The 22,604-nt window shown below is 45.3% G+C and overlaps 1 protein-coding gene across 4 annotated transcripts in view; it reads right to left on the bottom strand.

The window, feature by feature from the left end:
* CPEB3 (cytoplasmic polyadenylation element binding protein 3) overlaps positions 1-22,604 on the bottom strand; it is a 269,676-nt gene that overhangs the window by 216,365 nt on the left and 30,707 nt on the right. For 3 of the 4 annotated variants that reach the window (XM_082267592.1, XM_082267595.1, XM_082267594.1), the window contains exon 2: positions 16,445-17,289. In XM_082267592.1, coding sequence (XP_082123718.1) covers positions 16,445-17,278 — 834 coding nt within the window. In that variant the 5' untranslated portion in view covers positions 17,279-17,289. Of the gene's footprint in view, positions 1-16,444; positions 17,290-17,513; positions 17,583-22,604 lie in introns of those variants that run through there. The other variant, XM_082267593.1, reaches the window with a different exon arrangement.

The following is a 22,604-nucleotide window of genomic DNA, read 5'->3' as shown; positions in this document are numbered from 1 at the left end:
TTTGGGACACACTTCAAAGACCACTATATTTCAACGATACAGTGTCCCATTTCACAAATAGATTGCAGTCAGTGCATATTGTAGATAACTCCCCCTTTATCAGGACTGGCAAAGAAAGGGATACAAGACATCTATGCAACCCTAGGGATCTCAATATGGTGGTCATAAATTGGTTTAATATTACTATACAGGATTTATATAGCGCCAACAGTTTGTGAAGCGCTTTACAACATGAGGGCAGACAGTACAACAATTCAATACAGGAGGATTTAGAGGGCCCTGCTCGTTAGAGCTTACAAATGGCATCATTTGGTTACATCAATCTAAAGCTATGCTCATCTCCACAAAATAACAAAGAGTCCTTTCACACGGACTTTACGCCCAGCGGACTCCATTTTGCTCAGCGGGGATCGATCCGCCTCCGCTCTGTGTGTGGAGACAGACCTGTCAGATCCCCGCTCTCCTGTATGGGAGATTGGAGGATTACGGACCGCCTGTCCGTTTTCGTCCGATTCTCCAGACGGATGGAAAATAGGGTTTCTCGGACAGGACAGGATTGGATCGGATCGAAAAGCAGTGGGTGTCAGCGCAGCTGTCACCATTGACATCCACGGCTCCATAGGGATGCATGGAGCATCCGATTAGGTCCGCCTGAAAAAACCGACAGGAGGACCTGATCAGAAAGCCTGTGTAAAAAGGGCCTTAGTGGGTTATTTCTATATGGAACTATAAGATAGAGATTTCCAGGACTTGATGTAGTGGTTTTAAAGTGCATATATTAGAGGAGACCTCCTTCCTGATCCCAACGGGAAAAAAAAACATAGTGCATTGTGTCAGGATTAGCACATGGTGCTAGGTCTGACAGCGCACACCAGCAGCCGTGCTTGGGAGGTCCACACAGACATTTTTTTAAAAATCTCAGCTGTGGTCAGTAAAAAGATGCGAGGAGGAATTCAACACACTGACATTTTTGTTTTCCAGTGTAGGAAATTTTCAGAGCATTTAGGATTCTATTCTTTTCTTTTTCCTATCCATTCCTTCTCATTTACTGCTGCAACCTGGAACAGAAAGTGAAGTCTCCCTACGATGGCTTTCTACTCTGCAAAATGATTTAACATGTTGGTTCTCAAAAACTAAAAAAACATTTAAAGCTCCTGTGTGCTTTAAATGTGCAAGGATTGTGAAAGAACAGTTTTCTCTTCCTACATCTTATAAAGTTTTGTTTTCAGACTGAGCTCCGGTCTAGTCACATAGAGCGACATACACAAGCCAACTGTCACTTAAGCTGGATACACACTATACAACTTTTGTTGGTCGATTCCCTTTAGATTTACCTTCAACTATGTAGTGCAAGGGCCTGCCTGATTGCATACAAATTGAAAGTGTTTAGGTCTGACCTCATATTATATGGTTTTAGTAAAACTAAAAGGATAAAACCTTAAGAAAATAGTATAGTGTGTATCCAGCCTTAGACTGACCATAGACTAGTCATTTTCTTTGTTTAACAATGACTGCCCCTTCCACACACTCAATGTGGATGGAGGAATCCCTCATGCGGCACTACGGTATTTTGAAAGCAGGGAGATTCCCCCGCCATCAGAATACACCAATCAGCACCAGTGCAGCGCTACCCCCGCAGGAGCCAATTGAATATTGTTGGTACCTCACTGTCTTTTCAACCCCCAGAACAGACTCAACCCCACTGACACGCCTGGTAAAATGTGAGTGTAACAGAAGAAAAATAGACAAAGGTTGTAGTTAACACGAAAATGACTTATTGAAATTCCTTTAACCACTTGCCTACAGTGCACTTTCACCCCCTTCCTGCCCAGACCGATTTTCAGCTTTCAGCGCTCTCACACTGACTGAGAATTACTCATGCAACACTGTACCCATACAAAAATTGTGTCTTTTTTTCACACAAATAGAGCTTTCTTTTGATGGTATTTGATCAATACTGGGTTTTTTTTTATATACCACAAGTTTTTGGAAAATGTGGAAAGAAAATGAAAACACATTTTTTACACAAAGCTGTCCATTTATGCAATATTTCTAACACATAGCATGTACATAGCAAAAATTGCACCCCAAAATACATTCTGCTATTCCTCCTGAGTATGGCGATACCAAATGTGTAACCCTTTTTCACAGCCTGGCCACATACATAGGCCTAACATCCAAGTAGCGCTTTACACAAAGTTGTCCATTTATCCACTTTAAGACTGGGCCTATTTTTGACACTTGGTGTTTACAAGCTAAAATCATTTTTTTTGCTAGAAAACTACTTGGAACCCCCAAACATTATATATATTTTTTTTAGCAGAGACCCTAGAGAATAAAATGGAGATCGTTGCAATATTTTTTATCACACCATATTTGCGCAGCAGTCTTCCAAATGCGATTTTTTTGAAAAAAATTCACATAAGAAAACAGTAAATTTAGCCCAATTTTTTTCCATAATGTGAAAGATAATGTTACGCCGAGTAATTAGATACCCAACATGTCATGCTTCAAAATTGCGCATGCTCACAGAAAAGTACCAATGTTTGGCGCCAAAAAATCCCCATAGGCAACATTTTAAAAATTTCTGCAGGTTACTAGCTTAGAGTTACAGAGGAGGTCTAGGGCTCAAATTATTGCTCTCGCTCTAACGATCGCGGCGATACCTCACATGTATGGTTTGAACACCGTTTACATATGTGGGCGGGACTTGCGTATGCGTTTGCTTCTGCGCGCGAGCTAACGGGGACAGGGCGCTTTAATTTTTTTTTTTCCCATTTTATTTATTTTTTTATTTTTAAACAGTTTTAAAAAAAAAAAATGTTTTTATCATTTTTATTCCTATTATTTATTCCTATTTATTCCTATTACAAGGAATGTAAACATCCCTTGTAATAGAAATAGGCATGACAGGTCCTCTTGATTGTGAGATCTGGGGTCAAAAAGACCTCACACCTCACAACTACACTAAAAAAGAAAAAAAAAAAAAAAAAATTGTTGAAAGAGGAAAAAAAAAAAAAAAAAAGCGGCCCTTTAAACCGGTTGCTAGTCAACGTCTTTTGATGTAGCTCCGGTCCTCCAAGACCATTGGGTTGAGTGAGGGCCATCTTGCCCTCACTCGACTTCCTGTCTCTGAGGATCCGGGACCGGATAGTTTTCCCCGCTGCCGGCGGGTCCGGTAAGCTGGGAAAACGTCTGGGAAGCGGCAGGAGGGGGGGGCACCTCTTCCCCTGCACCGTAAGGGTAATTCCGCGGCGAATCCACCACTGGGACCACCCTTATCTGAAAGCCGACCGCCCGCCGTTTCAAAAAAATACCGGGGTTATGGGGGCTATCTGCTGCCATAACCCCAGTATTTAGCTTTTAATGGCCGACGCATATAGTCGTTAGGCGGTCAGTAAGTGATTGCATGTATATGGCAAACAGGTGACGATGACTGATGGGGTGACAGGCGACGGTGACTGATGGGGTGACAGGCGACGGTGACTGATGGGGTGACGATCACTGATGGGGTGACAAGTGACGATGATTGATGGGGTGTCAAGTGACGATCACTGATGGGGTGTCAAGTGACGATCACTGATGGGGTGTCAAGTGACGATCACTGATGGGGTGTCAAGTGACGATCACTGATGGGGTGTCAAGTGACGATCACTGATGGGGTGTCAAGTGACGATCACTGATGGGGTGACAGGTGACGATCACTGATGGGGTGACAGGTGACGATCACTGATGGGGTGACAGGTGACGGCGATGGTGCACGGCGGTACTGATGGCAGTCTCTGGTGACCGGTGAACTTTAGGCTACGTTCACATGTGAGCGTAGCGATCGCGGGCAGAATCACTGCGATTCTGCCCGTGATCCAGAAATCATTGCAAATGGCGGGACGCCAGTGCGTTGCCCGTGATTTGCAGTAGCACCCCAAACGCTGTGCGATGTTGCTGCGATTTCCGCCTGCCGAATCAAGGTTACATCACGCAAACAACGCATGACGCCCCAAAGAAACTCTTGTACCTTTTTTGGGCGTCATGCGATGTTTGCGCGATGTTACCGCGATTCGGCAGGCGGAAATGGCGGCAACATCACACAGCGTTTGGGGTGCTATTGCAAAAAACGGGCAATGCACAGGCGTCCCGCAATTTGCAATGATTTCCGGATCGCGGTGATTCTGCCCGCGATAGCTGCGCTCACATGTGAGCGTTATGGGTGTCAATTTCTGGGCACTGATGAGGTGACTGTTGGGTGACAGGTGCAATTGGGGGGGGGGGGGGCTGAGGACTGTGTGGGGACCTTTATTTGTGTGATTTTACTGTGATTTTTACTTTTACAGGTGTACAGAGCAGTAACTCACTATTTCTAGCTCTGCTCTCCTCACACTGGAAACTGTATGAGGAGAGAAGAGCTAGTAACACTGAGTTACTGCTCTTCGTTTACATTTTGTGATCGGCTGTGAATGGATTCACAGCCGATCACATAGTAAACAGTCACCATCAGTGACTGTTTACCACTGCCGGTGACAGCTGTGTTCCTACGGAACACAGTGCCACCGACATGACAGCGCTGCGCGCTCCCGATCGCGCATGCGCGGTCTTCTGCCGGCATCTACTGTTGTGATCGGCTATGTCATTGCAACATAGCCGATCACGTGGGAAACAGCCATGCCTATTGGCTGTTTCCCCCCTGCCGGTGACCGGCTGTGTCCCGGGGACACGCCGACACCAGCAGTGCACGGCGGCGCGCCCGCGATCGCGCGCCTGCCCTGCATTTCCTGCGGACGTCATATGACGTCCGCCCAGGATAATAGCCGCACCGTCCCACCGTCATATGACGGCGGGCGGGCGGTAAGTGGTTAAAGAGAAGAAAAGGGCGTTTTGAAGAGGAGAATATAAAATACGCAAAAGTATTTTTAAAGGAAATATAAGGTTACTAAAAGGATCCTCCAATCAAGTCTGCTATCGAAGAACTCCTTTAAGTGAACAACCCCAAGAGCAGAGGTAAACTCACTTAGGCCCCTTTCACACGAACGATGCGATCAGATCCGCCTGTCAGTTTTTTAGGCGGATTGGATCCTCCATGCATCCCTATGGGGCAGCGGATGTCAGCGGAGACATGTCCGCTGACACTTGCTGCTATCCGCATCCGATACTGTCCGTGAAACCCGGACGGATGGAAACCCGATTTTCCATCCGTCCAAGGGATCGGATGAGAGCGGACAGGCGGTCCGCTCTCATCCGATTACCCCATAGAGAGCAGCGGGGCTCTGACACCTCCCTCTCCGCACATAGTGCGGAGACCGAGCGGTCATCCGTCTGCTGAGCGGGGATCGGCGGATCGATCCCCGCTGAGCAGAGAACGGACCGCAGCAGGCAGTGCAGCGTGTGAAAGGAGCCTTAAGCGGAACAGATTTAAATAGTAAATAGCAACCCACAGAGACAATTGTCAATCTCACTTAAAGTGGGCTATATGAGCCTAGGCAGGAGGAGGGCAAAGGAATGACCCTGTTCCTGAGTACTCGCCCTTTTTCACCCCAGAATCACAGTCCCAAATAACCAACCTGAACACAGTACCCTATTCAGTGCACTGATTTAACCCACATGTGTAGTAACTAAAGTCCCAAATATAGACAGGGCCCTTTAGAGGTTAAATTACTTTAAGTTGGTGCACTTGATGACCGTCTTTGATGAAAGAATAGAGTACATCCAGAGAAGACTTGTGTGAGGGATCTTCAAATAAATCAGGCAACACTATTACTGTTGAGCAGAATTTATCAGCCACACAGATTCTCCTGATAGAGCGATGCAGAAATAAAAGCAGTGGTTCAGTGCTTTGTCTTGAGAGATTTGGACCGGTGCCCTCTCACCAATCCTGGAGTAATATCCCCAGCGAACGTTCAGGAACAGTCTCTTCAGGTGACCCGACTGGACTGTGACCTGGAACTATCCACTCAACCGATTCAGGTGCGTCTAGACATGCACCCGAGATTCTCCTGTAATCAGGCTGGTCATCTGAAGCACAGCGGTGGGTCGACTGGGAAGATAGCAGCTCTCCCTCTATCTTGCATCCAGTCTCTTCTCTGCCTCATGGGGAACTGAACTCTCCTACCAGCCAAGGTGGATGCCTCTTGTCGTCCTCCTTTCAGAGAACCCTGGGATATGTAGTTCTGTCCTAACATAAGTTTATGGAGTCATTGCAGGTGAGGACTACATGAGTGGCTCCCTTCTTCCTGCCAATGAGGATGCAGTGGAAAGGAGCAGAACACCAGAGTCAAGTGAGAGCTTTGGTCAGCTTGGCATGGCACGGGAGACGCGCTACACCAGCAACAAATATTTTTAAACAGAATAGATTGTATACAACCAGCCATACATGGACAGAAATATGACCGATCCCAGCTGAAGCAGCCAAATTTTCAATGTACTGCATTTTCTGGCGTAAAAGACTACTTTTGAAACTCAAAAAAATCCCCCAAAAATGGGGGGTCGTCTTATACTCCGAGTATAATATCTCCAAGATAACCTAAGTATAAGTATTGCCGGTAGATGAAAATTAGGGGGGTCGTCTTATACGCCCAGACGTCTTATACGCCGGAAAATACGGTATGTATAGCCAGCTTTACCTGCAACGCCTGTACTTGTCTTTAGTATGGTCAAAGAAAGATTAAAATATAACTATTATTTCTATAGTAGAACATAAGCCAGTTCAAGAGTATACACTCATTAATTGTGAAATTTGCAATGTGGTCAGGAAATGAGATCAAAAGTTGTCTACATGCAGCGTTTGAAAAATAATGGCTGTACATACAACGTGGAATAAATAGGAAAATGCGTCCTCCAAATTATTGGTTTCCAGCCATATCTGCAAGTATTGATCTACATTGAGCTACTGAAATTTGTAAACAAATTTTATACAAGAGATTGTACAAGCTGTATTTGGCAAGGATGGAAAGTCAGACCTGTAAAAAATTGAAAGTTAATTAGAATGGCAAATAAAAGAGGTAACAGCTGGCAGCTCAAGATCTATTCTTAGGAAGGGCCCTTGCCTTATAAAAAAAAAAAGGGGGGGGGGGGGGGGGAGTATGAGTAGACTGACAGCCTGTCAGTCAGGAGTCATTTTGGTTGGGGGGCGCTGGAACCCAGCCTTCCTTAGAGAGGTTGGGAAAGCCCTGTCCACAGGGTGACCAAGAAAATGGACAACTACCTAATGAACACTGAGAATATGGCTCGGATTACTTCAAATGGGGCAGTAAAATTTATCCACAATATCCCTCAAGAAATTGATGATACATTAATTCTACTGTATCAGAATGATGGAACTTTGTATGCGCTTTGCCTCAGACTATTTTAGGTAGGAGCCGGATAGTCTGCTACTGGGGTCTTCCGCTATCGTCTGTTTAACCACTTGCCGACCGCCGCACGACGATTTACTGCGGCGGTCAGCCCCCTCACAGGCAGAGAGACGTAGGTCTACGTTGCTAGCCTGTGAGGCTTCTAGGGAGCGGGCGCACTCCCGCGTGGTCACGGGCCTCCCGCACGTGTGTGCCCGGCGGACCCGATGTCCGCCGGGCACTCGCGATCGTCCGTGACACCGGAAGAAAGGCAGGCGGCTGATGTAAACACAGCCGCCTGTCATTCTTCCCTGTGTAAGAATGGAGATCAGACGGTTCCATGTAGGACCGTTGATCTCTGTTCTTACACCAGTAGCCATGTCCAATCACAGTTAGAAGCTCGCCCCTATGACACACTTAACCCCTCCCTCTCCAATACAGTTAACCCCTTCACTGCCAGTGTCATTTTTACAGTAACAGTGCATATGTATAGAACTGATTACTGCAGTAATGTCACTGGTCCCCCCAAAAGTGTCAAAAATGTCAGTCAAGGGTCCGATCTGTCCGCCGAAATGTCACAGTACCGCAAAAATCGCAGATCGTCGCCATTAGTCGTTTAAAAAAAAAAAGACAAAATTCTTTCCCTTTGTTAGTAAACGCGATAACTTTAGCGCAAACCAATCAAAATACGCTTTTTGCGATTTTTTTTTTACCAAACATATGTAGCATAAAACAAATTGGCCGAAAATGTTAAAAATTTTGATTTTTACATTTTTGTTTGGGGAATTTCTTTTAAAAAAAAAAAAAAAAAATGTGAAGAATATTGTTATTTTTGAAAAATTGACGCTCTTTTTTTGTTTACAGCGCATGATCAAAAAAAAAAAAGTCGCACAGGTGATCAAATACCACCAAAAGAAAGCTCTGTTTGTGGGGAAAAAAAAAAAAAAACGACGTCAATTTCGTTTAGGTACAGCGTCGCACGACCGCGCAATTGTCCGTTAGATTCAAGCAGTGCCGAATCGCAAAATAGGCCCTGGTCAGGAAGGGGGTAAAATCTTCCGGGGCTTAAGTGGTTAATAAGGTGTTCAAGGTTTATACTTAGGATAATGTGTATTGTACTTTGAGTTTGATGCCAGCAAGTCGGACCTGGAATGAGATCCCTCATTGTCCAGGGGATCAGTTTAACTAATATTTAGCTATGGTAATTATTTTCCTGTGTACAGTTTGGGTAATATGATCAGGAGGGGGGGGGGGGGTGTCCTCCTGTGGGATAAATATTCTGCGTGAATTTAATAAAAAAAGTTCCAGATCTCATACAAGCCAAGTTTCCAGCTAGTCTTGTATGTTATGTGGCTATAATATCTGATATCCATGTTCAAGACTGAAGGAAGCAGTATATTGATGGAAACAAGCACAAGATGGGTCAGTTCCATCACATACTCTACCATCTAAATGATTACACTACCATCTAAATTATTACACTACCATCTAAATGTTTGAATATTCTGTATAGCAAGAGGCTTTATTAGGTTACAGAAAGAGTTAAAGGCACAATAAACTTCAATAGTTTGTGAATTTTAGCCTGGCCGGTATCCATCATAGGTCACTGTGGCTTCTGCAGCAGCAGCTCTTCGACGATCACAGGAAGCCTTGTTTTCTTTAAGCTGAGAGTCTTACTGCACCAGTAAATGTCACAATGATTCTAGCAGAAGAATCTGGCTGTATGGGACCGCTATGACTATATACTCCAAATGCCGAGCACTGCTGACATCAGGTATACAAGGAGACTGGAGCCCCGCCATTCATTCACATAAGGTGGGGGGATAATTGCCTTATGTTCCATAACCTGGAATTGGCGGGGATCTGTCAATGCAGATTTCAAAATACCTTGCAATGAAAATAATTCTAGGTTGGTTCTAGGCTTGACACTCATAATGACATATGTTTATTTGTTGCTCCTATTTTTTTTTTTAAACAATTCAATCTTTTATTCAGTGATGGCCGATTTAACTTTAGTCTGCACTTGCATAAAAGGGATCCAATGCCATCCCACATTATTGGTTTGTGACATTTGACAGAATAAATCTGCAATGCACTAATGGATAAGCAAGTATGCTACCAATTGCTCCTATATGTTTTTTTTCAATGGTTATTAATTACATTTTTTTTTCCTGTTTCACCCACCAGGTTGGAAAAAAAATATGATGGGAGAACACATTATGAAAATAAACAATGCAGAACTGAATACATTAAAGTGTAACTAAACCCACATTAAAAAAAAAAAAAAAAAACTAACAATACAACGATGAATTACATGCTGTTCATACTCATACCACTATGGGATTTGTTTTCTGGATTCTGCAAAAAACCTGGTTGATCCTGCTGCTCTCTATCTCCACCTTCTGCCCAGGTCCCCAAATCAGCTAGGGATTTTGCAGCTGTGGTGGCAACTCTGCACATGCTCAGTTTTCATTGCGTTTCTATACTGAGCATTCCCTCCCTATCACATCTGAGAAGCCCATGTAACTATAGAGACACACATGTGAGTGTGTACACAGTGGTAAAAGACAGCCCACTCCCTCCCTCCTCCATGCCCATTAACAAGCTAAACACAATGGGGGTGGGATTTTACATGTAGATTAATGAAGGCTTCGGCTCCCTGTGATTCTAAGATAGGCTGGTGGGCTGTGACACACCCTGTGACTGGCAGAAATCCGCCAACACCATGTTAGTTCCACAAAAGAATAAAGGTTTGATTTCAAATATATATTTGTATGCCATTTAAAACAGTTTATTGATATGAATGATTTCCTTTTTACTCCGTTTTCTAAAGGCTGTTTTTTTATTTTGAACATGTGGCCAGAAGCAGAGGACTAGAAGCTCTTCCTGCTTATCTTTTTCCTGCAGAGAGCCTAGGAAAGATCTGGGTCATATGACCGCTGTATATCGATTAAGAAAAAAGGTATCTTTTTTTTTTAATTAATAATTACAGTGCCATTATACACTTACAGAAATAGAAGGGATAATGTAATGTAAATTAAACAGTGGGTTTGGTATCACTTTAAAAGCAAACTGCAACATTTTATAAAATTAAAAAGCTTACAATTTAACACTACTCTGTAAAAAGAATGTTTATTTTATTTATACAGCCACAGTCAAGCTGGTAGCAATAAGGCCATTTTCACATGGGGCAAACTCCATCTTGATCAGCAGGGGACCTGGTCTGCGCATTCCCTACTGATCGTAGCAAAGCGGGCAGATGACAGGTCCATGTCCACTCCCTTTCTGCAGATCAGACACAGTGTCTGCTCGATGGGCAGCTGGGTGCAGTGGTACCTCACTGCCTTCCAGTAGCCACTGAAGCGCAAAAGGGGATTGGGCTTCAGAGGAAACAGATTCAGACATCTACCCTTAGGCTGCATTCACACTTGAGCGTAGCGTTTTCGCGTGTTTTTTTACACGTTTTTTGAGGCAGGCATTGACATCTATCAAAAACGCTGGTAATCAGCCCACAAAGAAGCTCATGTATTTTTTTCAGTTACAGGCGTTTTGCAAAACGCTCAGATGTGAACAGGGGCCATTTAAATGAATGGGGTTTTATTTATTGGGCGTTTTGGAACGTTTTTTTTAGCATTTTTGGAGCTGAAAAACACTCAAAAACGCCCAGGTGTGAATGGAGCCTTAGAGGCATCTGGATTTTTATTTTTTGTTATGCCCCTGAAAGCGGCTCTAGGTCATCTAATGTACTTATGCACATTGTGTCATTTACTTGAAAATTTTAGACCCAAAAAAAAAAAAAAAACACACCAAGAACATGGCCTAAACCTGCATTCAAAGAGCTTATGTGTGCATAAATGTATTCAATGGGCTAGAATAAACGAATATTCTAGACAGCAAAACGGGTTCACGCTCATACATGCGTAGAAGCACATACTTACGCTTGCAAACACGAATTAAAAAATGCAACTCTAGAGGCATTTCTTTGCCAAGTTCTGGTAGAAGAAAAATGCAGCATATTTGCATACACCTGTGTGCATGAGGCCTTAGGCCCTATTCACACCTAGTTGAAAATCACATGCAATATTGCAGTGCGTTACTGCACATACCTGCAACATAATGCTGACAAGTCTAATCATCGCTAATGCTGGAAATATGTAGCACAAGGCCCTTTTAAGTGGAAAAACTGGGTGTTAGTGTGATAATGCAGGAACCTCCCAATGCTTGCTTTTATTTATAGTCGTAGCAACACCATGTTCTATATTGAAAATAGCATTCACGTGTCACATAATCTAACTGGGGCCTGACCTCTAATGATCTTAGTATCCCTATTCGTATTTATCACACTTTGTGGACAATAAGGATACAAGTGTTGCAGTATGAGGCAAGACATACCGCAACCATAAGCATTTCAGTTACCATTTCATAAATGGAGCAAGCTGGGCTTTCTTAGTACTGGGATGATTGCATGAAGGCACTGGGAGGTGGCTGCATTAAAACATCTGCTATCCAATAACTGTGCTTCGTACGGGTTCACACTGTAGCGATGTCAGACATTGCCTGTGATGCACACCGCACTGCTCTGCAAATCCCATGCGATGGGATTGGTAAATTCAACCATACAGATTAGATGAATTTCCATAACATTCAGGCCAAAGTCATGCAGGCCCCTTTTTTTGTCAGCACTAGAATCGGATTGCATGGGTGTTCACACCTATGCGATGAGATTTCTGTCCGAATTGAAAGTTCGCACTGCAATATGCAAACTAATCTGGAGGTGTCATTAACTTTGTATTGACACTCCCAGCAGTTCGCATATGGCAGTGTGAACTGCCTGCTAGTCGGGTGTGATGGAGGAACCCGCAGTAGATTCGCAGGGTTCCTGCATCGCACCAATGTGAACAGGCACTTAAATAGGTTACTGGTTTACTCAACACCTGAACCAGTGCTCTCCTTGCTACATCCAGATCTGTAGCCATGCTCAACAGATTGTCACAATAACAGAGCCCAAGTTATTATGCAACATAGCTGGTACCAGGGCAGATATTAGTACAGTTGTGGCCCATTGAACTACACTAAATAGCTGACCAGCACTGTTTATCGGACAGCTACTTTCTTTGTAGAGGAGAAAGGAATCTGTCCTACACAGAACATTCAAGACAGCAATGTCAAGTCAAATATCTCCAACAGTTTAGCTTGCCGCTCTGAATGAGACCTAACATGGGTGATGACCGCCCAAACTACTGTAAAAAAAACAAAACCCGGAACACCACACCAGCTCTATCCAATAGGTAATAGCTATGAAAACAGGTCTTATAGGGGGGAAACAATTCTGAACATATAGGAGAGTCTGGGTAGAGCTATCAGAAGCTGTATGCATAGCCACAACATTACTGCTTGCTACAAATTGATTCCTATTGTTTTTTGGGCTTTAGATAGCTTCTCTCAAACTTATGTTCTTCTCTCAATCTTGTGTTCTTAACATCTCATGAGTTGAGAACAAACAAGGTAAAGAGGAACTTCAACCCACCATTTTTTTTCCTTCCTCCTAATTGGTTCTCCTCTATAAACATACATACATACATACTTACTTACATGCCCTGTGTATCCACCACTTTGGTGCTGCACACCAGGACCAGCGCCGCCATCTTACAAATTAAACATCAACAGTGGACCAGCTGCAGGGTTGCCAACCATCATTAAATTCACAGTTTGTAATACGCCACGATTTTTACATCTGTCTGTAAATGTCCGTAATGGACATGCGCTCTGCATCTCCAAAACTGACATTCACAGGCAGATGTAAAAGTCACAGATTTTACAAACTATCCATGATTTTACTGATGGTTGGCAACCCTGACCAGCTGTCTCTACCTGCCCTAAAGCTTCATGAGATGCATGATGTGAGTATCACAGCAGGCTGCGGTCAGTAGAGGGTAAGTTATTCTCACGTATAAGAGAACATTGGAAGGGTAGGACCTGACACATTAGCAAATGGTAGGAGTCAATTCACACCATAGAAATGCAGTCCAGATGCATTTCTGCAAGCACTTTTTTTGCATTTCTAGTTCGTTTTTGATGCTTTCCAGTGCATTTTTCCCCCTCTTTTCACCTTAAATTGGGGCATGTGCGTTCCAGTGAATTTTGGATGCAGTTTACTGCATTCCACTACAGTTCACTGCAGAAAAAAAATCCATCATGTTCCAGTTTTGTTTTTCCTGGAACTGACCACACTGGTGTGAACTTTGCCATTGGAAATCATATAACTTACTATCCATGCATTTGATGCAGGAAAAAGAAAAATGCACTGGACTAATTGCCCTGTGAACCAGCAAAAAAAAAAAAAAGGCCAAATTCAGCGATTATTATGTAGTTAAAGAGGATGAAGGCCTGGTATCAGACATTAACTATATGATAAGGGCAATAATGCAAGGCAAGGTAGAGGAGATCAAATTTTTGGTATAGCCTTGACTTTCAATTTCCTTCCATCACACCTGTACAGTCTTTTGCAGCATCCACTGTATCCAATGAGAAATGTACACATCCTCCTCACCATTGGAAAACTACAGGCCGTGTTCTACAAAGCCAATAGCCTGCCAGCTTTTCTAAACTCTTGATACTATCCTATAATTATCAACAAGAAACAATTTTACCTCGCTGGCAATATTTATAGGTTAGATATACCGAATGACTAATTCTTTAGTGCTGCCTCATTCCTATCGATAGACACATACTATAGCCAATCTGAATAGAAATAGTTTAACCTTCCAGTAGGTTGCTGGATTGCAGAACAAACAAAGGAGAGAGTGATATGAATGCCCCTTGTAACAGCTGTGGCATGTAGGCAAAGCCGGTACGAAGGTCTCACTGCAGGATTTCCTATTAGATATGAGAAACGGCTAGCGGTACAAAAAGGTGCTGCAAATTGAACCCGACAAAGCTTGCCAACAAAATACAAATATATTTTGCCATACACAAACCCGACCATACATACATTCTTTCCATTGCCCTTCTAAAATGGTGTCCTGAATGCCTTCAAAATGAGCACCATAGTGTAATTTTTCTGACATTTAAATTTTTTGCTAAAGCAGAAGGCCTTGAACGCTGCGGTCACATGAGTAAATGAAATGTACCGTCAAGCATACTGTGCTATATATATATATATATATATATATATATATATATATATATATATATATATATATATATATATATATATATATATATATATATATATATATGAATGGCTTTTTAGAGCAGGTTTTTTCCCAACAGCTGTTACAGGATTATAAAAACATTTGCCTCTGATCTTGGGGTCCTCATAATTTCTCAACATGCTGGATTCTCAGAAGAACAATCACAGGCTCTGCGATACACAAATTGACTTTGAATGTCATATTGGGAATTCCAAACACTGTTATACCAAAACGCTTGCATGAAACAGAAGTCAAGTCTAGTAAACCCAAAAACGCTGTACTGCTGTCTTATCTACCCACTGGCTGAAATAGCAAAATATGTCCAACAGATAGATTTAGTATCTAGAATTACATTTTGCATTTTACTCAAGGCCCCCAATCACTCTAATATAGCATGATATGCCAAAGAAGCTCATGTGCATTTTTGAGCTTTGGGTTTACATTGTCCTGCATTCTGCACTCACAATCTTGCTTGGCACAATTGGGGTGCCATTAACAATGGCTGAAACTGCAAGCACAATATGCATTTTGAGTATGCCTTGTGGGGGATATCGCGCTACACTAGTGTAAATGGGGGCTAACACCACAATCATTGGGATATTGTGCCACAAAATGATAATATATTGGGGTGTTTAGCTTGCTGGATTTAGCAGGAGGGATACATCAGATGCTTTCAGATGACATTGTGCTCTGCTGCACTTCTGGTGTGTCCCTGCTCCTTAAAGAGAAATGGGCTGCCTTCCTACATACCTGCCTTTAATTTATCCATTACTATATATACACTCCATCAGAGACTCTCATAGGACGGCACTATACAGAGGGGCTCTGATGCGGCACTGCTGCTTCCAGATATACTTGCAAATATGAAAATGGTTACAGTGCAATTTATTTTTTTTCTGGCTAGCTAGTAAGTGCACTGGGAAATACATTTTTAAATTATACAGATGTAATAAGTAAATAATTCATTTTTCCTGATTTGTTAATGTTTAATATGCATCGGATTGTAAAGCAAGCCATAGACAGCCATTATTTGTAACCCATTACTATAAGGCTGCGCAAACACACTTAAGCTGAGTGTCTTCCGTTGGTTTTCTTATATAGTTTTTTTATATCTTTGGCGTTTGAGATTTTGCTAGAAATTTTATTCTTACTTCCTATTCAACGTTACTGGGGCCAACAAAAAAAAAACACTACACTCTGGTGTTAACAGGTATGACAGAAAGCCATTGGATTTTGGACACTACATAATTTTAAAGCTTCAAGCTACAAAGGTGTGAATGGGGTCTCTAAAAGCAATAATGTGCACTGAGTTTGCCTTTGCAGGTTTCCCCCAGTAATCCAGTTTCCTCCCACCACTCCAAAGACATGCTGGTTGGTTAATTGGCTTCTGTCTAAATTGGCTTTAGTATATGTATGAATGTGAGTGAGGGACTTTAGACAGTAAGCTCCTTGAGAGCAGGGACTGATGTGAATGTACAATATGTATGTAAAGTGCTGCGTAAATTGACGGAGCTATACAAGTACCTGTAATAAAATAAAATAAAGGGTAAACAATCCCTCCAGTTTTTCCTGTTACAAAATGACAATCATGGCTATATTAGAAAACTGTCATCGTATTTTTCCACCATCCCTTTTCTGCGGCAGATTCCCTGTTCTTCATCAGTAAAGTGCAGACAATAAATTCCACCCTGACAGCTCAGCTGTACCGCATGGTGTATAGAATAGAAATAGATGAGAAGCTGCAGCAGATGTCAGGGATCTCAGTGCTGAACTTGCACTGCCTCTCACATGGCCCATATGCAAGCTAAGCACTGTCTAGGAGCCAGCCACCTCTAACAGGAGCTGATCAGTGGTGTCTTGTAAATCAGGAACCCCAGAGATGACAGTTAGGATAGGTAGAAAGACACACATATATATATTATGGATTACCTGCATGGGCAGTAGGTTGTTTCCATTATCCGTCCTGAAGACGTTGTCATCCACCCAGGATTTGGGGGCCATTGGTGAGGCTCGGGGGAATTTGGGTGGTGCGATCACATTGCTGGAGAAAGGCTTCTTGAGTGGAGAAATGGGATTGAGGGGTGAGGGGACCCCAACCCCCACACCTACTCCGACCCCCACTGCCCGGCGGGGATCCCTCCCAGGCTGCAGACCCCCCCAGGGGTTGGTGGGGTTGTTCCAGGCAGCGTTGTGCTGGTTGTTCCAGCTGGAAGGGGATGAGGAGGAGGAAGAGGAGGAGGAAGGTTTGTTGGTGAGGATGGCCTGGTGGCTATAAGCGTTTCTCTGGTTGTAGGGGGGATGATTGCTGGGGCTCACTGGGGACCTCCTCTGCTGAGTCTGGTGGGCGAGCCCCAGCTGCGGGGAGAAGGTGCCCCCGAACACCGGGCTGACGTGGTGGTGGGGGAAGTTCTGGAAGAGCATCGTCCCATTGACAGGGGGGATCCCCTGGAAGAAGCTGTCATCCACAGCACTGCTCGTCCCTCCGGTAGACCAGGTGCTGCCGAACGATGGGGACAGGGAAGGGCCGGCGGGGGGGTCCTGCTGGGGGAAGCTGAGCCCCGGGAGGATCGGAGACTCCATCTGCATCTTCTCCTTCAGGGTGGGGGCGCTGACACTGTTCTCCGAGCTGGGGGGCTCTGCGACACACGGGGCTTCCGAGCTGCTGCTATTACCGCTGTGCTGCTGCTGCTGCTGGGTCTGGGAGGATGACTGCTGGTGCCGCTGCTGGGATTTGGTTTTGTCCATCAGTAAATCATCCTGCATGGCTTGTACGGCTGGAACAGGAGGAGAGAAAAAAGCAGATGTGGGTTATGTCAGCTGATGGAGCGGCCTCCCCTAATACACAACAAGCAGCACACCGTACAGCATCGCATCTCCGGTACCGAACCCCCCTAATACTACTAAGTGTCAGCCCTCCCCGGGGGATCCCACACACTAAATTACACTGCCAGTCCGCCACGTCTGTGCGCTCCCCTACCGGAACTCTGTCCGCACTCACCGCCTCATTCTGGTTCCTGTTATTGCCAGGCCACGCCCCATCCCTTCTCACATTTACATACGTCAATAAAGACTGTGCGTCCTTCAGCAAGGTTACCGGCACCCGACACCTACCCCGGAGAGGACTGTGATCCCTTACCGCTGTGTCATATCAGCCCCCCCTTCCCACTGACACCCCCACCAATACGTGATCTCCCCCAAATTCACCACCGCTGTGTCATACACCCCCCCCCCCTCTACACCAGCACTGACACCCCCACCAATACATGATCTCCCCCAGATTCACCACCGCTGTGTCATACACCCCCCCCCCTCTACACCAGCACTGACACCCCCACCAATACATGATCTCCCCCAAATTCACCACCACTGTCATACCCCCCCACACCACCAGCAATATGTGATCTCCCCCAAATTCACCACCGCTGTGTCATACCCCCCCTCTACACCACCACTGACACCCCCACCAATACATGATCTCCCCCAAATTCACCACCACTGTCATACCCCCCACACCACCAGCAATATCTGATCTCCCCCAAATTCACCACCGCTGTGTCATACACCCCCCCCCCCCCTCTACACCAGCACTGACACCCCCACCAATACATGATCTCCCCCAGATTCACCACCGCTGTGTCATACACCCCCCCCCCCCTCTACACCAGCACTGACACCCCCACCAATACATGATCTCCCCCAGATTCACCACCGCTGTGTCATACACCCCCCCCCCCCTCTACACCAGCACTGACACCCCCACCAATACATGATCTCCCCCAAATTCACCACCACTGTCATACCCCCCCACACCACCAGCAATATGTGATCTCCCCCAAATTCACCACCGCTGTGTCATACCCCCCCTCTACACCACCACTGACACCCCCACCAATACATGATCTCCCCCAAATTCACCACCACTGTCATACCCCCCACACCACCAGCAATATCTGATCTCCCCCAAATTCACCACCGCTGTGTCATACCCCCCCCCCCTCTACACCACCACTGACACCCCCACCAATACGAGATCTCCCCCAAATTCACCACTGCTGTGTCATAACCCCCCCTCTACACCCCCACCAATACGTGTTCTCCGCCAGATTCACCACCGCTGTGTCATACCCCCCCTCCCCCACCACCAATACGAGATCTCCCCCAAATTCACCACTGCTGTGTCATAACCCCCCCTCTACACCCCCACCAATACGTGTTCTCCGCCAGATTCACCACCGCTGTCATACCCCCCCACACCACCAGCAATATGTGATCTCCCCCAAATGCACCACTGCTGTCATACCCCCCACACCACCAGCAATATCTGATCTCCCCCAAATTCACCACCGCTGTCATACCCCCCACACCACCAGCAATATGTGATCTCCCCCAAATTCACCACCGCTGTGTCATACCCCCCCTCTACACCACCACTGACACCCCCACCAATACGAGATCTCCCCCAAATTCACCACTGCTGTGTCATAACCCCCCCTCTACACCCCCACCAATACGTGTTCTCCGCCAGATTCACCACCGCTGTGTCATACCCCCCCTCCCCCACCACCAATACGAGATCTCCCCCAAATTCACCACTGCTGTGTCATAACCCCCCCTCTACACCCCCACCAATACGTGTTCTCCGCCAGATTCACCACCGCTGTGTCATACCCCCCTCCCCCACCACCAATACGAGATCTCCCCCAAATTCACCATCGCTGTGACATACCCCCCCCTCTACACCCCCACCAATACGTGTTCTCCGCCAGATTCACCACCGCTGTCATACCACACCACCAGCAATATGTGATCTCCCCCAAATTCACCACCGCTGTGTCATACCCCCCCCCTCTACACCACCACTGACACCCCCACCAATATGTGTTCTCCCCCAAATTCACCACTGCTGTGTCATATCATACACCCCCACCAATACGTGATCTCCCCCAAATTACCACCACTGTGTCATATCCCCCCCCTCCACCCCACCACTGACACCCCCACCAATACGTGTTCTCCCCCCACATTCACCACCGCTGTCTTACCCCCCCCCCTACACCACCAGTAATATGTGATCTCCCCCAAATTCACCACCACTGTGTCATATCCGCCCCCCCACCAATATGTGATCTCCCCCCAAATTCACCACCGCTTTGTCATATCAGCCCCCCTTCCCACTAACACCCACACCAATACGTGATCTCCCCCAAATTCACCACCACTGTGTCATACCCCCCTCCCTCCACACCACCAATACGTGATCTCCCCCAAATTCACCACCGCTGTCTTACCCCCCCCCCCCCCCTACACCACCAACAATATGTGATCTCACCCAAATTCACCACCGCTGTCATTCCCCCCCCCACACCACCACTGACACCCCCACCAATATGTGATCTCCCCAAAATTCACCACCGCTGTGCCACCCCCCCCCACACATTTCACCACTAACACCCCCCCCCCCTTACCCCAACCTGTGATCTCCCCACCACTGTATCATACACTCCCCCCCCCCCAACAAACACACACACACAATTCACCACTGACAGCCCCCACTCCAATATGTGATCTCCCCACCAAATTAACCACTGCTGTGCCACCCCATACACCACACAATTCACTACTGACCCCCCTCCACCAATATGTGATCTCCCCACCACCAATTTCACTACCGCTGTGTCACCCCCCCCCCCATTACACCACGCAATTCACCACGGACACCCCCAATATGTGATCTCTCCCCATTTCTTTACCGCAACGTCATCCCCTCCCCCACATATCACCACTGAAACCCCCACCAATATGAGATGTCCCCACCAAATTCACCACTGCTGTGTCACCTACCCCACCCATATCACCACTAACACCCCCACCAATATGTGATCTCCCCCAAATTCACCACAGCTGTGCCCACACCCCTCCTAAACCACACATATCACCACTGACACCCCCAATATGTGATCTCCCCCAAATTTACCACCGCTGTGTCACCCCCCCTACACCACACAATTCACCACTGACACCCCACCAATATGTGATCTCCCCCAAATTCACCACTGCTGTGTCAACCACCCTTAACATTTCACCACTAACACCCCCCCCCCCTTACCCCAACCTGTGATCTCCCCACCAAATTCACCACCACTGTATCATATACCCCCACACACACACACTTCACCACTGATCTCCGCCCGTGTTAAAGGACCCTTCGAGTTGCCACCTCATCCCTTAAACCAGGATACATATTAATTACACAGGTTCTGTGGCTGATTAAGGTTGTAATTAAACTCACTTGGTGCCTTATCTGCATTGTATCAGCCTCAGAACCTGTGTTATTCATTGGATGGATTAAAGGGATGAGGTGGCAACCCTACCCCCCCCCCCCCCCAAATCTGGAAACTTACCACTGCCCCCACCCCTATACTGTGATTCCCCCACACGGTCCTGGTAATTCACCACTGCCACACTGTAATCTCCCCCCAGACCAGGTAATTTCTTACTGCCCCCACCCCTACACAGTGATCCGTCTCCTAGACTTAATATTTCACCAGCGCTACACTGTGATCTGTTCCCACACCTGACAATTCACCACTGCCCCCAACCCCCACTGCTAATACCTGTTTGTCCTTTACATGGGGGTCACAATAGCATCCTATTGCTGCCCATCAGTTATTCCCTTTATATGCAACACCATCTGTCATACTGCAAATGTCAATTATAGCTGTCTGAAGAAGCCTAGCAAAAAAGAGAAAATGTGCAATGTGCAGGATTCCATAGCAACTGATCAGCACTGCTCTAAATTAATGGAAAATTTCTAACTGGTTGTCATGGATCAATGCATTGAAGTCTCTAAACAATGCCTTTTTAAATCATTCAGTTAAAGAAATGTATTCTAGCCCTTAAAGCGTACTAAACGCAGAAATAAAGATTTATTATATTGTAGTTTACCAATCCTAGGATAATGTTTCTACATTTGTTTTTTTAGGCTATTTTCATCTTTATTTTTACTTGATAATCCTGCCAATAATACACTAGGGTGGCTATGTCAAATCTTCCATTGTATTTATGTAGAACCATGGTTCCCACCCAGGCTGGACTACTGATAGGTCTGCCTTTGTTTATCTCCTTTACATTGGGGATGGGGTAAATAGTAGTTTACTGAAAAAAGATAACATTGTTTTGTTTGCAGTGGACCTTATAGGAAACAACAGGGACACATCATTTGTGATCAGAACAGGCATTCTCTGCAATTGCTGAAATGTTCCAGCCCTAGAAAAATAAAACTAATGCAACCAATGTATTTAAGGGCTGGTAAGCTACAATAGATAACATTTTAGTTCTTTCGTTTTGTTATCTTTCAAAGAGGAACCTAAAAAATAACATTACCCACAACAACTTGATAAAAAATAATGTTCTTTAGCAAGGAACATACACTCCATAATCATAATTATGCTACCAAAATCAGTGCTTGCTGTAAATTGCCTCCAGCATTGCTCCTGTTTCCTCTTGCTGGAGGCTGCCATTTTGCTGAAGCCCAGAGCCCCTGAACAGCAGTAAATTATAAAGCAGAACTAAACCCATTGATTTACTGTTTTCAAAAAACAGATAGATTCCGGGAATGCTAACTGTCACATTTGCTTGCGCTCTCAACCAAACTGTCAAACCATCAACTAGCTGGTGTCATAACTGATCACATGTGTAGAACTATGGCAGGTACAGATCAAACAGAAGCAGCATCCTTGGCTGGAAAGGATAGGAAGGATTCATTCTGCTTTAAGGCTGTCAGCAGATCAGGCTCTACAAACTCGGCAGTGCCAAAAAGTGCCTAAAATGGAGAGCAACTTAGCATGTGCAGAGCAGGGTGAGACAGTGTATTACATAATTTTACAAACTATAGGCATTTATTTTTAATGTTTTACATAAACCTGCAAAAGGGGCCAGCCTGAAGTGATGTAGCAGGACTTCATTTTCTAACTAAAGCTCAACTTTAAATCTTCAATCCCGATTTCCTCCCTATTAGGCCTCTTTTACATGGGCGGACTTGTCAGTTGTTCAGGTACACCTGATTGGACCACCCATTGCCCTCTATGGA

This window comes from Pelophylax lessonae (assembly GCF_965119305.1).
Source record: "Pelophylax lessonae genome assembly, chromosome: 9".
NCBI lineage: Eukaryota > Metazoa > Chordata > Amphibia > Anura > Ranidae > Pelophylax > Pelophylax lessonae.
Note: the sequence above shows the minus strand (reverse complement) of the source record. Positions and strands in the feature narration are given on the sequence as shown.